Below are 18,953 nucleotides of genomic sequence, written 5' to 3'. Positions count from 1 at the left end.
AATTGGTGAATTTTGTTATTCCAGAGTTGGTTACGGTGGTCCTTTAGGGCATATCAAACCTGGTTTGTTGATCCATTGACTGCTTGTTTATCCGCTGGGTCCATTGTTCTCTGATATTGTCTTCTTTTACTCTTGGATAAGACGTTTTATATCCTCTGGGAGTTTATTTGATGGTGCACATTTGGTTATATTTGTTACCTGTGTTATAGCTGTCAGTAGTTGTTTTTCAAGAGCTTTCACTGCTTTTTCTATATCTTCAGCAGATGTTATATGCGGAATTGGACCAAGGTTTTCCTGGAAGGCTGAGGGAAGTTGTTTCTAATTTATAAATGTGGTGGTGTTTTCTGTTAAATCTTGTATGGTGCCTAGTTGTAATATGATGGGGTTATGATCAGAACTTAAGTCGTTGATTACTTGTATCTGATAGCTGTGCGCTATGTTTTTTGATATAGTTATATCTAGTACATCAGGACGTCCGGTTGCTCCGTAGTGTATGGATTCAGTGGATCCTATTACTGTTATATTTCTTGAAGTGGTGTAAGAGTTGAGTATTCTTCCGTTAATATTTGAGTTTCTGCTGTTCCAGACTGAATGTTTGGCATTAAAATCTCCGGCTATAATCACTGCTCTGCCTGTATTTAGTATCATATCTAAGTCAGATGCAAGGAGTTTTTTATTTGGGGTTGTAGGCTGCATATATCGTAATGCTGCTTGTGTTTTCCATATGTATTTCTATTCCTGTAGTTTCTATGTGTTCTGTATGGGGTTCGGCAATTGAACTATGTTTTATGTTTCTTTTCACAAAGATGGCAGTGCCTCCATCTCTAGCAAAGCATCTGTCTGTATGGTAAGTGCTATAACTGTTGAGTCTGATTTTGTCACTTGGACAAAGATGTGTTTCATTTATGAGGATGATGTCTGCTTGGGTTTCTGCTGCAAACTCCTGCAGCTCCTGTAATTTAATAGATAAACCATTTGCATTCCATGAAACAATTTGTAACGATTTCGGTTTTCTTTTAGACTTATCCATTAAGAATTTCCATAAAGAGTGATTGTGTGTGCCTTAAGATGATATCCTTGGCTTCCTGAGTTGGGTTGGTTTGTTGGAGTTCAGCAAGCATTTCACCTAAGTGGCTTGTTATGTTCAGTAGGATAGCTTTGTTGGTTTGCTGTGACTGATTTGGTTTTGGGTCTTTTTGGAAGGTTGATCTTGTAACTTCAGCACATACGATCTTCCATCCGTTGTGGAGACTATGGTTTGATGGGAGGACGTGCATTCTTGAAGAGGTTTACTGGTTTTGAGTTGTATCTTTTGGTTTTGGGGAATGCTATACAGCCCCCTATAGTTTGCAGGGTGTGGTCCTCCGCAATTTGTGCACTTTGCTGGAAGTATGCGGGGTTTATGGCATTCATTTCATGCATGTTTGCCACCACATTTCATGCAACGAAATTCAGCCTTGCAGCATCGTTGTGCGTGCCCAATCTTCTGGCATTTATGACACTGGGTTGTAGTTGATTTATGTTTCAATGCCTCAACTTTTATGACTAGATCACAGATGGTTTGGAGATTGTATATATGTTTTTGGTCTTTGCTTATTTCCACCAGAATTAAGGGATAGGGTGTTTTATCAGCTCTCCACATTTGGCTGACTTTAATTGGGCTAAATCCCTTATTTAATTTAATATTTAAATTAGTATTATTTAAATTTATTTATATATTTAAATTTAAATTTAAATATTAAAATATTCAAATTTAAATATTTAAATTTAGTATTAAAATTTAATACTACTTTTAAATTTTTCTCACTGTTGAAAATTATGAGCAAAAGTGTGGTATGGCAGGTTGTTGTTGTCTAGAAGTTTGGTTATTTTTCTGCAGTCTGATGATGTTTTAGGCTGTATGCATATCCCTTCTTCTGTGTTTGTGGCTTTCATGAAGGTGATATCTGAAGATTTCAGTGCAGATGCAACGGACGTCCAGTGCTCCTTGGCCCTTAGGATGACTGGGGGTACCCTTTCTTTAAGTTCATTATCTGGTTCTATCTCCGCTGTTTTGGGTGTATTATCTGCAGTAGAGGAGATTTTCCTTTTCTTTTTGACCGTTTGGAATTCTGTGTTGGTTTCCAAAAACTGCGGAGTATTATCTAGCGATGAAGCATCCTCTATATTCGTGGAGTGTCTTAATTCTGGTTCAGTCAACATACTTCCATCATTGAAATCATCCATCCTATCCTCTGTGACTGCTGTAGGGGAGAATGTATCTAACAGCTTTACTTTCCCTGGCCAGTTGTGGCTCAATAGTTTTCCTAATATTAGAAATTCTCTGTAAACTTCTTCGAACATGCTTTCATTGAGGGGTTTTGACATGAATGATAGGAGGTAATAACTCTGTTAGAATAAAGTTTGAGAAATGGGTCCTAGAGCCAAATGTAAATATCCCGCAGATCAAATCAATCTACCAACATAGGTAGCAAAATTTTGCACTTAAAAGTTTTCTGAACAAAATTACTTACTGAATCTTAACCAAAACTCAAGACATTATTCGTTAAACTAAATGATATTACATTCACTAGGCTTTATACGACTCAGCTAATCCTAAACTCTTAATCTGCGATAGCTGCCTCTAATTAACTAATGTTAAATTAATGCAGAAGTGATATATTTTCCATATATAACTAATAAAATGGTGTATCACCATAGTATGAGATATTCTGGATCAGAGATAGTTGTAAAAATTATTTTGTTCATTTGTTTACAAAGTTTATTATACTAGATAAGAAATTATATTCTGTTTTAATTCTTTGCCAAAGCATAAGCAAACAAAGTTTGCACTCTGCAGAGTTTGCACTTCCTAGGGCTAGCTCCCACTGATGATAAAAATTGAAAGTTGTCTCGGCATTATTTGATATTGAGACAACTGTTGGTAACAGTCTCTATATACAATAAGATCAAGAAGATACTTCACACACAAACTTTGTTTGCTTACACATAGGTAAAGGATTGAAATAAGAATATAATTTCTTGTCAAGTATGATATACTTTGTAACCAAGCAGGGAAAAAACTTTCTACAACTACCTCAGAGTAGGGTGAAAGGAAAGTGGGATTTTTTCCCTCTTTTTTTTTGGGGGGGGGGGAAGAGTACTGTAGAAGGGATAAGAATGAAGTGAATTGAGGACTGTAATGAAGAGAACAAATGGGAAGATTAGGAGGTCGACTGATCTGTGCAGGAAAAAAGGAGTGGAAATGTAAGGAAGGTGTGAGAGAGAGAGAGAGAATGGAAAGGAATTAAGAGAGTAGAAGTAAAAGGAAACTGAGAGATTAAAAGATAAAAGAATGAAGGGTGTCATTGCAATATAAATAAATGACATTAGCAGTGGGTCACAAGGCGATGGCAAGGAGTATAATGTATGGAAAGTCACTCATTTTAGTTGCATAGAACACTCATTCTGTCAGAACAGTGTTCTATACAACACTCTTAAGGTATAAGACTGGCTAACTCATCTTTAGTTGAAAAAGCCAAATCAGATAAAGGTTCCTCACAATCATAGATGGGAATTGAACCCAGGTCTTTCCGACTAAAGGGCTTCATCTATACTGACTGAGCTATGGAGGCTCTAGTGTTGATTTACACTGTGTTTTAATATGGCAAGTGTCAGTTCAAAGTTGCTCCTAAAGCATGCATATGAACAAAAATTAATTTTTTTTAATATATATTTTTTTTAATATCTGGTCCACACACGAAAGGCCACAAGACCTATAGTACACTAGTGTTGGGTGTGGGCAAGAGGAATAGAAGAAAGGAGGAGTCTGTTCACATCTTCATATTATTATTATTATAATTATCATTACCACCTCAAGACCTCATGGAGTCAAATACTCATCTGGGAGGTCTTTTTATCACACACACAACTCATCATACCATGTTTTAAACACATTCAAACTCTTTGCAGACACCACATTCTCAGGCAAAGCATTCCAATCATTCACAACTCTGCACAAAAAAAAACCTATCTCTCACTCCCCTGCTCACACCCTCTTTATACAGTTTCCAGGGATGACCTCTGGTTCTCCCCTGATCTCCCACTATTCTCTGTAAAACTTCTCCAACATTGATCCTATAACAACCACTTACCAACTTGTAGGTAAGTATCATATCTCCCCTCTTCCTCCTATCCACTAGACTCTGCAAATTACATCTTCTCAATCTTTCCTCATACTCGACATTCCAGAGGTCAGAAACTACCTTAGTCAGTCTCCTTTGGACCCTTTCTAACATCTCTTCATCCTTCTGAAAACCAGGTGACCAAATCTGGACACAATAGTCCATGTGTGGCCTAATTAAAGCCTTATACAACGGAACAAGAATCTCCCTACTTCTTCACATCAGTGTCCTCCGCATCATTCCCAGAAGCCTTTGTGTTGCCTTCACAATTTTGGCGATGTGTCCCCTAAATTTTAGATCCTTATCCACTATCACCCCCAGATCTCTTATTTCCTCTACCTCCAACAATATATTCTCACCAAGCATAAATTCTGCAACCCATCTTTGTTTTCCAAATTTTAAAACCTTACGTTTTGCAACATTGAACTCACATCCCCATTTCCGTGCCCAATCACTCAATCTATTCAAGTCTTCCTGTAAGGCCACAACATCTTCACTACACTTCATGGTTTGTCCCAACTTTGCATCATCTGCAAACAACTGAATATCTCCATCCAAATCTTCACCTATATCATCATTAATATACAAGTTAAACAGCAATGGACCTAAAACAGACTCCTGAGGCACTCCACTAGTGACTTTCCTTTTCCTGGATATCACTCCCCCATACACAACTTGTTGATACCGATCAGATAGCCAGTCTCCAATCCAATGCACCAATCTAATATCCAACCTCATCTGCTCTAGTTTGACTGTCAACCTATCATGAGGTACTCTATCAAAAGCCTTTGCGAAATCCAAGTATATTACTGTGTATCCTTTTCCTCTGTCCAAGGAAGCAGTCACTTTATTGTAATAAGTAAGTAGATTACTAAAACAAACATGACCTCCCTTTAGCAAACCCATGTATTTAGCAAAACCAAATATTATGTAACAAGAATGTGGCAAAGTCACTGTCTAAAGCAATAGTTTCTTAATATGGCATGATTGAAACTATGATGAATCATGGAGAGAGAGCAATCAGATGTACTATACACTTATCACTCTCAGCATGTCTAGTAGTGCACTTATGTGATTTAACATTTACTTTCTCTCTTAAATAGTGTAGTATAAATAAGCAACTCAGTGGAGTGAATTTTGGTGTAGTTGCTCATTCACTGTTAAAAAAATTATAAGTATGATTTTAATCTCTGCCTGAAGTTGCATGACATTTCACAAGCAACGAACAGAACTCATTTTGCTATGTGGTGGCAAAGTGACATTTAAATTGAAACAAGCATTCACTCCTCTAATCAAATAATATGAGTACTTTGGATGTCAATTGGTAAATCATGAATGGACTTAGGTACTCTGCATGTTGCAGCAGGTAGTATACTTCATTCATCAATAGTATTTGGTATTCTGATGATATAGATGTCTAGAGGACATGAAAGTGATTGCTACTTCAGTTTAACAAATACCTCTGGCATTTCTGCAAGCTGAATCTGAAATAAAAGCCAAACTTTCATTATAGATGAAATTAGTACTTCATGATAATACACTGCCCCTTCCTAAACTACCAGAGATACAGATTGTAGACAGAGACATCATTATTAATGAATCAGTAAGGGCAACATTTCTTCTAACTATATCCTGATTTTCAGCTTCTGGTTATATAAGAAGCTCACATAATAACTCAAGCAGAATCCAACCTAAACAGAGGTTGGAATATTGGGATCTGGACTGTAAGGTTGGAACCTCCTTGAAAAGAACACAAAGATCACCCTAGTCAACTATTTTGCTTTGAGATCAAACAGGAATTGCAAAGGGCAGTTCAAGATAGGAGCACAATCAGCATGAAACATGAAAAGAAACTAGCACTGTTGCCAAAAAGAGCTGCTCCAATTATGTGACTACAGAAGAAGATAATTATCATATAAGAATGATTTTGCTTAAAAAAAAGTGGTCAATTTGCAGATCAAAATATTTTATTCTTTAATGATCACTTTAACAGGGTATTTCATTCAGATGAGAGATAGGTTTTATTTGTAGGGGGGGGGGGGGACAAGGTAGTGAACGAAACAAATATATTTGGAATATACTCTCGATGCCAGCAAGTGAGGCTGGATGAGATTTCATGTTTTAAGGGAATATGCTAAAGAGCTCAGAGTACCATCATATCAACCTGGTTGTTTAATGAAAACCATATAAACATAACTCCTTAAGCAGTGAAAGAGGGAGGAAAACAAGATAGCGTCACTGCTGAATAAGGGTGGTATCGAAATGGAAGCATTAAACTAAACTAATTTGTGTATTTCTTCTGTGGCAGTTAAAGTTTGGGAAAATTTAGTAAAGACATATATTTAATTAGAGAAATGAGGGGGAGATTCTGCACTGAGCAAATAATTTTTTTTTTTAAATTGTTCTTTAGTAATCTGGTCATATTTCATAATAAAGTAATATAATTAGTAGTTGAGGCCCATATTGTGATATTCCGAATTTTGAAAGGCTACAAAAAGTTAATATTTAAATTGCAATGAGGAATATAAAGTTATGATTGAACTCATGATAAATGCCTAGTGGATTTGATTAGCTATCTCACAGATATAAACGTGATATCTATATCAAATGTCAAGGAGGAGGTGATACTCCTTACTGAGCCCTTACTATTCAAACTTTTATGTTCATGACACTGAAAACAGAAGAATATATTCCCTTTACTGCTCTGCACCAGAAGTATTAAGAATGGTGCCAGTGTTATTTTTCAGAAAGATGTAAACAGGCTGGAAAGGTTGGCATATTAGTGGAGATGTCAAGTTAACTAAGTGTAAAGTCTGAACTTGAGAATTCATAGATCACTACAGAAGGAATATTATATAAAGAATGGAAAGCGAGAGAGGAAGAATGAGAGGCAATACCTAGAAGTGGTATAGTGAAAAAGGGTGTGAGGTATAATTTTATTTTTATTTTTTTTTTTACACATGGAGTGGTGTGGCTGAATAGATAAGTTGGCTGGCTGAGTGAGACCCACTGCAATGAGTCAGATGACTCCACAGTGGTTTGCTATGATAATAATATATTTTGATCTCTAAGCTTTTGTTGATTTCAAAATAAATAAAATAAACTACAGCAGATAGTGCATCATGTAGTAATGTGGAATGTCAGGTCAAGTGGCTAATAAATAAATAAGGAAGGCTGAAAGTTTTTGAAGAAATGACAAGAACACATATGGTGTAAATAAATGGAACATTACACACGATACACAGCTTATACTTAAGTTACAAATTAGCAGTTAGAATAAGAATGTAAGGCAATGGTAGAAAGTCAAGGCTTTGATCTTTTCTACCATTGACTACCATTAATTATGCGATATACTTTTCTACCATTAACTTTGTACTATAATTCTTCATTTGTTACTTTTTGCAGCTATCCAATTCACAGAATCTTTCTATAACGTGTTCTTTCAAAAGCCAATACAGTCATATCCCGAAGTTATGCAGTAGGTGGGACCAACAAAAAGCGCATAAGCCGAATTCGCGTAACTCTGGATATAATTTTGCATGTAATTTACATATACAAACATACAAAATATTAGTTAATTGGGACCCAAGGTTTACAAAAACACCTATAGTTTTTAAGAAATATAATCATAATTGTAGTTTTTCTTACATAAAAAAAAGAAAGTTATTTCAATGCCGATGGTTTCATAAAATCTAAAAGATTCCTCTGACGGCATAATGTCTTTTTCTTGTCATGCAAAATTTCTTCATAGCAAGCTAATGATTTTTTAATTCCTTGCCTTGTGGCTAAAATTCATTCCTCATTAGAATCTATGTCCTCCAAAATATGTAAACCTTTCTTTTATGATAGTTCTTACTGTGGATTCCTGTAGATCGAACTTCTTTGCTAGCTCACAAATTTTCATTCCGCCTTCAAAATCCTTAATAATGTTCAGTTTTGTTTTCAAAGTCAATGTTTTTCTTTTCTTGCTAGCTGTAGAAGAATCGGACTTGCTTCTTTTGGACGACATTATTATTTTTTATGTGATAAAATTTCTATCAAGAACATAACATTAAACAATTGCAAGGTTTGTAGACTACAAAAATCGTGTATGAATGGAGACCACTCGAAACACGTCAGTGCTTGTTCAAAGCATGTGCGACACTGGCGAATGCAGCCGACGCCAGAAAGATACGACTAGTGGTGAGGCGTGAAGTGGGACAGGAATACATACATATAAGAAACCGCATAACTTTGGATTCGCGTAAGTCGGGGTATGACTGTATTCATCTCACAGTGTCTTTGTCAATTATTCATTTCTCACAATCAGAGAGCACTTATGAATATCCATGTTTAGAGCAGTCTTAGCTTTATGGGAAGGCTCACTGATTTACTTTTCCATATCTTGTCCACTGCCTGTAGGCTTACTTTTGTTATCCAACATCTCTTTTTTTACAGTCTAAATTGTGTACCAAGTAGCACTCCCTAGGTTTTGTAAAGTTCCTAACCTCTTCCAGCTCTTGTCCATCGACCTTTATTTGCTTTTTCATCTTTTTCTTTCCAAACATCGATTTTGTTTTATTGATATTCATCAACCCATATCTCTTAGCTTCTTCACTTAACTTCAACACTGTTGAAGATTGTAAATTTTGTATTTTTGTAGCATGCTTTGAAATTCCCTTTACATTATCTTTTACAACATCAATTGTTCCTTCGAAAAGCATGATAAAGATGCTTGGGGACATTAGGTATGTTTTACTACTTTCACAACTTCATCCCTCAGTATTTCCGTTGTATAAGGCTTTGATTAGGCCACACATGGACTATTGTGCTCAGATTTGGTCACCAGGTTTTCAGAAGGATGAAGAGATGTTGGAAAGGGTCCAAAGGAGACTGACTAAGGTAGTTTCTGACCTCTGGAATGTCAAGTATGAGGAAAGATTGAGAAGATGTAATTTGTAGAGTCTGGTGGACAGGAGGAAGAGGGGGAGATATGATAGAGACCTACAAGTTGGTAAGGGGTTGTTATAGGATCAATGGTGGAGAAGTTCTACAGAGAATAGTGGGAGATCAGGGGAGAACCAGAGATCATCCCTGAAAACTGTATAAAGAGAGTGTGAGTAGGGGAGTGAGAGACAGGTTTTTTTTGTGCAGAGTTGTGAATGATTGGAATGCCTTGCCTGAGAGTGTGGTGTCTGCAAGGAGTTTGAGTGTGTTTAAGATACGGTATGATGAGATGTGTGTGTGATAAAAGGACCTCCCAGATGAGTCTTTGACTCCATGAGGTCTTGGGGTAATAATAATAATATCTGTTTCTCCTTCTGTGCTTGGTGGTGATATTTCCATCAACTCATCAATTAACTTCTTATGGACCTCAACATCTCCCAGTGTCTTATATCTTGTCCATCTCTGCATCTTGTCCATCTCTCTTCTATTTCTTCATGTTCAAAATTTCACTATTTTCATCTTTTATTGATTCCTTGCTTGGGCTTCATTTCTTTTTGATGTTTCTGATCATCTATCTACTTCTCTTGTTCTGCAAACACCATAGTATTTATTAATATCCTCACACTGTTCCTCTAGCCATTTTGATTTGTCTCTTCTAACAGCCTTCTTCACTTCATTGCATTTCACTCTATACTTGATTAATTTTAAACAGTATAGATGAGAACACAGACTGATAAGAAAATAACTATTTATTAACTTATTGCTGATATTTTGCTGGTATTCTATCTAGTATCTTCAGAGCACAAAAACAGTTTGTCACAGTGTGTGAGACAACCACAATCCAGTCCCATTGTTATACTGGATTGCGATTATCTCATGTAGTTTTATTTTGTGCAACCTCACCACTGAGCTGTAATGCGTCTTTTTTTTTTTCTTGAATCATCTTTATTGTCTCCTGTGACATATACCCCTCTTCTTTGGCTTTTCTATCTATGGGACTGTTTGTTCCACTGCTCTCTCTTGATTGCCAACACCACTTTGTTCTTTCTATCTTCCAGTTCCTTTTCTGTAATGGATTTCAGTTTTTCCTATACACTTTCCCTGTGATTTACCTTCCTCAGTGTTCTCATATCACTGACTCTAAAACTGTGCCTTTACTTGTCACTTGAGTTTCAACTTGATATTGGAAATCACTAAACTATAATCCAATTCCATGTCTGCTGCTTGAAATGTTAGACACTGCTGAACTGATATGGCCCATATCTTGCTTATGAGTATCATGCATAGCATATTCTTAGTTCTTATCATCAGATAACCACCATGCCCACTTCCTGAAGTATTTTTGCCGGAATTTTGTGTTGCAATTACTATATCATGTTTCAAGGCAAATTCAAGCATTCTTTCTCCTCTTTTATTCCTTTCTCAATATCTATATTTGCCCATTATTCTTTCCCATCCTTCATTGTTCTTTTGGTTTGTGCATTCTAATCTCCTCCAATGATTAGTATATCTTTCTTTGGTACTAATTCCAAGATTATTTTCAAGTTGCTGTAGAATAACTATTTCTTCTTCAGTGCTTTCTGATGTGGATGAACAGACCTGAACCACTGTGATGTTCAATGGTCTTGTTGCAAATCTTGCAATTGTAATTCTTTCATTTACTGGTTTGTATCCTACTAATGCTTCTCTTCCTCTTTTACTTAGAAATCCAATTCCTGCCTATGTTTTACACTATGACCAGACCAAATGATTCTTCCTTTTCATCTCCCCTAAACCTTCCAAGCACATCTCCCCTAATCCAAGGATGTCACATTGGTATCACACCATCTCCTCGCAAAGTAAGTCTAGTTTTCCAGAAGCCCATAAAGTATGGACATTCCACGTTCCTTCTGATTGCCTGTTTTAATCTTATCACACTTCTTTCAGCAGCTAACTTGTTGATCCAACCCCGATCACTCAGCTAGGTAAGTTGACCTTGTTTATCTGGGTGAAGTTCAAGCCAGCATGTTGTACTTTTCCTTTGCACGTCCATATTGCACCAGATTTCAATTGTGTTTTGTTTTTAAAGTCAACTGATTGATAATTATCTAACCAACCTGAATCGTTCTCTCAACCACCCCTAGCATGGGAAATATATGCTGTTTTCATCCACCCACCATGGATCAGAAACTGCAGTTGCCTGTTGGTATTTCATTTCCCTCCTACCACTCACATCTGAGAAGCATATCCCCCTATCTGCTCCCTGTAGACATGCCCTCTAGGTTTCAGGCTCCTCTGAGGGCATCCAGCATGTAATGAGTGATATTCTCAACAGTGAAAATTCAGCATATCAGATACTGTGTACCTTTTATGGTTTTCATTATTTTTTTAAAGTTGCTTCTTGATTAAATCATTCCAATATTTATCTCTTAGTACTCTCAAAAGAATGAGTTACTGATTCTGAAAATTAAATATATTTTATATAATTCTTTTGCAATTTAAAAAAAGATGCTCTGAACTGTTGTACGCTGTATTATGAAATAAGTTAATCTGTCATAAAAACTAAACTTCAACCTTCTATCACCAACATTTCTAGACTGCAATCTCTCAGAATTACTGAGATTCTTAAAGTTCAGAATTTGTGCAAAATATGACAATTCACAACTATTTTAATATAAAACATATAGTGATCAGAAAAATATTATAAACTGGGATATTTTTTATATTCCTGTTTTCTGCAGTTAAGCTTTTCAGGAACCGAACGTTTTTGGTTTATATCAGCTACTGAAATCTCATACTTCACCTTATATAATCTTTGAATCTTCTGAAAAACTTTGTATATACCAAGTTCCTACCAACTTATAGGGTACCTCAAGAAATGCTTTTATAAAATTCACATAATAAGGGTGCCACATGATAAGTTGATATTCAATCTGCAAGGCGTGGGATTAGTTATATCAAGGTTTGTGAATTTAATTGGAAACTGGCTATCTGCTAGATTTCAGAGTTGTACATGGGGAAGCAGTATCAAGGATAAGGAAGGTTGCAAGTGAAGTTCCACAGGAATCAGTACTGGGACCTTTGCTTTTAAGCTTTTATGTCAAAGATATTGTTAGTGGGTAACGCCTTTTATTCCCTTATAGGGAATAGGTGAGGCCTTTATACCCTATCTAGCTTTTGGAGACTGAGTGGGCAGTTCAATCTCCACCGGTAGCCAATCAGAGATAGCTTCCCCATGTCTAACAATAATTATAGCAGACACCGACGAAGAGGCTAGCAAACAAGTGTTGCCATCTCTTGATACCTAACCAAGCAGATAGAAATTTGAAGATAGAAATTTGGAGTTTTAATTGGAAACTGGCTATCTGCTAGATTTCAGAGTTGTACATGGGGAAGCAGTATCAAGGATAAGGAAGGTTGCAAGTGAGGTTCCACAGGAATCAGTACTGGGACCTTTGCTTTTAAGCTTTTATGTCAAAGATATTGTTAGTGGGTTGGAAGGGAAATAGCTAAGCTAACACCTTTTATTCCCTTATAGGGAATAGGTGAGGCCTTTATACCCTATCTAGCTTTTGAAGACTGAGTGGGCAGTTCAATCTCCACCGGTAGCCAATCAGAGATAGCTGCCCCATGTCTATCAATAATTATAGCAGCCACCGACGAAGAGGCTAGCAAACAAGTGTTGCCATCTCTTGATACCTAACCCTAACAAGATATGTTACTGTCTGAAATAATGTGGGTACTACAGTCAATTTTCTTGAGTTTATGGGGTGAAAAACCCCAGGCTTCCAGGAGGAAAAACCCGCTTGCCAGTGTCAGAGTTGGAAGGGAGATGTTCCCTTATTTGCAGATGATATGAAGCTTCAGAGGGTAATTAGTAACAGTACTGATGTTGTAGCACTTCAGGATGATTTAAATAAACTGGACAAATGGGCAGCATATGAATGGTCAGTTTAATGTAACTAAATGTAAGGTTTTGAAATTTGAGATCCACAAAAGGAGGCAGTATACCCACAATGAGTTTCGACTCCACGGAGTGGATGTTAATAATAATGCCTTATTGGTGGATACGTACTAGAGGAATTAGAAGTCATGAGATCTTCAGGTGTTAGCAGATAGAAATTTGAAGTTTGGGGGCATATATTGCAAAGCTGGTGAAGGTAATCCAGAGAACTGCTGCAATACTAAAAAGGACTTTGACCAATAGGGATAAAAGAGCTGCAATTCAATTAATAAAGTTCTGATCAGGCCATATCATGATTATTCTGCCCAGATTGGGTCACCAGTATATGAAGAGGATAAGTTACCCTTGGAGAAGGTACAGAGGCAGATAGCCAAAATGATATAAGAACTTTACAATGTTAGTTGAGGGCATGCAAACTGCAGATTTTGGTGCATAGAAGATGAAAGGGAGGGAGCACATGATTGAGGCATTTAAGCTGTTGAGAAGTAGTTACAGGACTGACATAAGTAAGATTTTTCATCTAATAAAACAAGGAGAACGAGCAAGGATAAGAGGCCATCCCTGGAAGATGCAAAAGGATGAGTAGGAGGGTGACAAGTGGCTTTTTTGAATGGAGGGTGGTTCGAACATAGAGTGGTGAGCGTGCAGATGGTAAATGGGTTTAAAGAGTGCTATGATGTACTTTGTATTATTTAAGATGGGTCTCCCATGATGAGTCCTTTGACTCCATAGAAGTCTGGATAATAATAATCTAACTGTAAAAAGCTATGGTCATATCCACAATCCAAAGCCTCTGTCATGGCTTAGCAAGATTTTTTTTTTTTTTAATTTATAAAGTTATACCATGGTAAGAAAATGGAATGATTGTCATTATTATACCATGTTACATTCATGGAGTCACAAGACTGAGGACTTCTTGTAAAAGCTCTTTCAAATTTCTTATAATTTTATATTTAATTTGGATAGTGATTTCCTTGGTTTTTTTTTTTTTTTTTTTTTTTTGGGTGCAGTATGACCTTTTGCTGTCCTTGCACCAATAAACCATAAATCAAACTTTTGTTTTTTAATATTAAATAATATAATTTTTATAAAGGAAAACAAGCTACTCTTATAACTTCATAAAGATCTTCATTGCTACATTGAAACCTGCACTGTGCTTCTATTTCAGAAATGCATGTACTCATGAGACAATTCATTTGTTATATTGAATAAAGGAATTTTCGACAATGATTACAATTATGAACTATGGTTGAAATATTTTGCTTAAAATGTATATATTTCCACCATTCAACTTGAAACTTAACAGCTATGTTTGAAATTTGTGAGATTTAAATCCAAAATCTAACATATCTATCCTCCTATTCCCTCAGCCATATGGCTGGTGGAGGAGATGATTATGAACAAGGTGGTTTCCTGTTGCCTTCCTTGCTGTAGTATATTTTATGGCTGTGGCCGTGGGACTTGTTTGCGTTCTGAGGGATGAAAAACCCGCGTTACCAGGAGAAAAAAACCTACACCTCTGTGTGAGACCGGTTAACTCACCTTTAGTCAAAAGAGACTAGATTAAGGTTCCTCACATCATGAACAGGAATTGAACCCAGGTCTTTCCAGCCAAAGGGCTTCATCTATACTGACTGATCTACGGAGGCTCAGTAGCTCAGTCAGTATAGATGAAGCCTTGAGCTACGGAGGCTCCCTAACAAATCTAGATATGTTTAATTCCAACATTCATTGCGAGTATTGAAAATTATACAAATTATTTGTTTATTAGCAGAATGTTACCCTATTAACATTACCCTATTAACAGATATACCACACCTACAAGGTGGAAGACGAAATTGGAGGCCTGAAGTGGCTTGAAAAAGTTCATATCTGGTCTCTAGAGCAGGGTTTCCTGCACTAGAGGGTGATTGAATGTTTAATAAAATGTTTACAGGGCAATAAAAATGAAAAAATGAAATAAAATAAAATAAAATTCTTAACCCCCACCCACAGTACAAAACATACTATAGGTTTATAAAATAACCCTCTGTGAGTGGAAGCAACTATAAAAAAAATTTTAAATATACAAAATGTGAGTTAATTCAAAGATATGTAACAAGTAATAAAAAAACTAAAGGACAATTAAATATAAATTCAAACATTAGATTGTTAAAGGACGTTACACATATTTTCAACGGTTAAAATCTTTTGACCAGTATCAAAACCACTACCAACTACATTCATACATTTCTAGTCTCTTTACTAGTAAGAGAAACTCCAAAGACTTAGTTTATAAAAAAAAGTTGTACTGAATAACTGGGAGAGGGGGTTCTGACTGAAGAAGAGAAACATGCATGTACTGTAATGATTGTGGCAAGTCTAAATGAATAAGTTTAAAATGAGATCATTTTTTCTTATGTGAATCCCATCCATGCCAGATGCAAATGAATCTGATAGGAGTTAGATACTCCAAACACCCTGTTATAGAGACAAAACATGGAACTTTTCGAGCTACTTCAAGCGCCTGCAAATAAGCAGGGAAGTGATCTTATGGATATATACCTAATGAAGCAGTTTCACTTGTTGATAATGAATATATCCATACATTCAGATTGTTTTGGTGCATCTGTTACTGTGTGCTCAGATTATTTCAAATCAAACGTCAGTGGGAAAAAAATAAATAAAAATAAATAATAAAATATTTGGGGGAAAAAAAGTTGTAGTAAGCAAAAATTATTACATACAACAAATTTTGATTTATAAACAATTAATTTTATTTCATAATTTTTTTTTTTTTCATTTTATAATTTTTGAAATGGATTTCAGTTTGGAATTCGGTTACAGAACAACCAGAACTCTTAATCGGGTTCATTGGAAAGAAACAAAATATCATGAAAACTTAGTATTCTTATTAAATTTCATAGGCGAAATTCGGTTAAACTTGCTAACCATTAAATTGTTCACATTCCTGATTCTCAAAGGTTTTACTGTTAAAGCAACTATTAAAGAAATATCATCGCCTGGAAGGCTTGCCAATCACGTTGTAATGTCTGTTTTCTTATTTGGTATGAAATACGTCAACTGGTCATCATCACAATTATTAAACAATTGGCATTTCAATGTCACTTTAGTTATTCCAACATTAGACAACAAAACGATTGACAATGAATAGGGAGGAAAACCGATTTTATATTAAACAATGAGTTAATATTTAAAAACAAATTTTGCCGATGATTCGTAATCAGAAATTTAATTCCTACATTTTCTTGACGTCTTTATAAATAATATTTTACTAAATAAAATGAACATACATGAAATCTATTAGGATCCCAAATGTGTGTTTCCAGTAGAGTAATAGCGGATGCTTTCTCAGAGTAAAGAAAAACTTTCCTCTGATTCTTTCACGCATTTCAAGTGCCGCAAGAAAGATAACACCTATCATCATCGGTTTACGAGTATATTTCCTTGTGTACTGTAATATATTAAGTTTGCATAACATACTAGTGACAAGAAATATTTTTCACTCACCTGCTCTGGTGACGGTAAGGCCGCCATATCCAACATCTTTCGATGTCAACATTGACAGAACAGCCCTCTTTACATTTAAAAACAATCACTTAGTATAAACGTAAGTCACCCTAAAATGGCAAAGGAAGAACTACTATTCTGCAATCAGGAACGGAACAGCAGTCTGTTTCATTTTAATGTACGATTGCTTCGATCCTGTCCCGTTTGATTTTAATTGTATCTGAAACAATCGGATATAAAACTATTATTTTATTTTATTTTCTTAGAAATTGAAAGATAAAGCGGATGTCATATAATTTATTATTATTATTATTAATATTTTGTTATTTTTATTTGAATGGCACCTTATTAATTAAGAAGCGAATAACTGTGGAATCTCACTAATGCTACGGAACTGTATAGCTCATACGTAATTGTGCCATAAGTCTCAGAACAATGCAACGTGTCTTAGCGACATTTTTTATCCTAATCTTCTAAGTTGTTTTTGTTCCCACAGTTATTATCCTTTATTATTAAGCTTTAGTCTAAATCTGTGCGAAGGTCATTATTATTGCCGCACAAGATAATTCTCCTCTATGTGCGGAACAGCACGGAAGGTAATACGAGCATGAGTAATTGTGCTGAAAGCTCTCTTGAATGCACATCTTGAACAACTCAAATGAGAGTCATTTGGGTTGTTTGAATTACTGCAAAAGCAGCTAGGTCTATAAAGCCAGTATTACATATCTATTTATTGGGTTTTTTGAATGGCCTCATAGGGAAGTGATATGGAATAAAGGAGTTGTTCTTCACAGAAAATCGTAAGATGTTATCCTATTAAACATACAGCTGAAAAAGCCCTTCGAATCAACTGAAGCCATTTGGGGCCTAATAAAATTGCTTTTAATGTAACCACATAGAGAATTATAAGAAGCTGTTGAGTCCCTGTTTTCAGGGATGTCACTGCAATATCAGTGAAGACCGGATACACATGTTGGGATGCATCACATTCAGAAACCTGAACAACACTTTTCGCATTATTAGCCAGTGCTTCCTATGTTGAAAATAAATGTCATCAGACTGTTAGCAAGTATGATATCTTTCATGAAGCAACACTGTGCAGGGACAGTTTCTTGACTCTTCTCGTCATATTAGCAACTATCCTGAAAATACAAAGAAGTAAAACAAAGAATAATGTGGAAATATAACATAAGGGACCATGATATATGGAACACTAATAGCAATAACCACTATGGTAACAAAAAAACAATAAATTTCGTGTAATCGTTAATGCCTTTTTATTCCATAACAGGAATAAAACGAAAAGTCTTTTATCCCTGTCTAACTTCTGGATGATCAATGTACAGTAAATCACTAGTCATAGACAATTGCTGCCATCTCATTATCCTAAAACTCTAACACTCGTATTGCTGTGTGTAATAGTATAACGTCGATGGTCAATTTTTCAGAAATACTGTTTGTAAGAAACCAGGTTTTCTGCGTTTTCGCCTATCGAACATATGCTGCAGTTCACTCACCATCAAACTATACCCATACTGACCATTTCACAGTCCCTCCCATCGTGGTTTTCACCAATAAATCGACTCCATCATTCCCACACCTCCAAGAAACTCAAGACACCAGACTTGAACGTAGTAATTCAGATGAGGAGGTATCGAGGCTTTATAAAAAAGAATAAGAACTTCCTCTACTTATAAGTGTGTTCATCAGTGGCCAAGAAATCTTATGAGCAATCTTGGTGAGCTTAGTAATAAGCAGTGGTGAGCTATAAGGGGCTCGCCCGATCCCTTTGTTAAATTTTTTCTCAAATTTGTGAGCCCCTTGTTCTTCTTGTTTACTTTTTTTATTTTTTCAAAAATAAAAACATAAGTTTTTGAAATATATTAAGCGAAAAACACATACGGTAACCTAACAAAGTATTTTTATTAAATAAAATATTATAGTTACTGTTACTAACCATTTTACAGATAAGAATTCACTTTTGGTAATCGCATATAAATAAATAGGACTGTAAAATGCCCCTTGATTGGTACCGTTGATTATCACTTAAAGTATAAAAACAAAAGAGAAATATAACCTACTTCAATATTATTGTGTTTAGATAATATTTATTTATTATTTATAGATTGTTTGTCATAAAAACTTCTATCGCAACAAAAGAAATTTATTTTGTTTATAAAATATGCTGACTATTTCATATGTGCGATTATAAAAGATTTTTTTCTTATTATATTGATAGTTAAAAAATATTTTTCTTATATAAGAGGGTAAACGGCCCCGCCTACTCCCTATACGGGCGTTAGCTGATTTTTTTTTTTTTTTTGCTGAAGATAAATTAACACAGATGATTGTTTGCAAATATTTCATGTTTAGATCATGAAAGATTTATTTAACACGTTCGTTGCCGATCA

At 35.5% G+C, this 18,953-nt stretch overlaps 1 protein-coding gene across 7 annotated transcripts in view; it reads right to left on the bottom strand.

The window, feature by feature from the left end:
* LOC150108191 (uncharacterized) overlaps positions 1-16,729 on the bottom strand; it is a 368,644-nt gene extending 351,915 nt beyond the window's left edge. For 6 of the 7 annotated variants that reach the window (XM_090390641.1, XM_090390644.1, XM_090390642.1 and 3 more), the window contains exon 1: positions 16,543-16,729. In XM_090390641.1, the coding sequence (XP_090246767.1) occupies positions 16,543-16,578 (36 nt within the window). In that variant the 5' untranslated portion in view covers positions 16,579-16,729. The remainder of the gene's footprint in view (positions 1-16,542) is intronic. The other variant, XM_090390645.1, reaches the window with a different exon arrangement.
* Positions 16,730-18,953: the final 2,224 nt, after the last annotated feature.

This window comes from Typopeltis vanoorti, chromosome 3 (assembly GCF_054136105.1).
Source record: "Typopeltis vanoorti isolate ZY-2024b chromosome 3, IOZ_Tvanoo_1.0, whole genome shotgun sequence".
Classification (NCBI taxonomy): Eukaryota; Metazoa; Arthropoda; class Arachnida; order Uropygi; family Thelyphonidae; genus Typopeltis; species Typopeltis vanoorti.
This window is presented reverse-complemented; position numbering and strand designations above follow the sequence as displayed.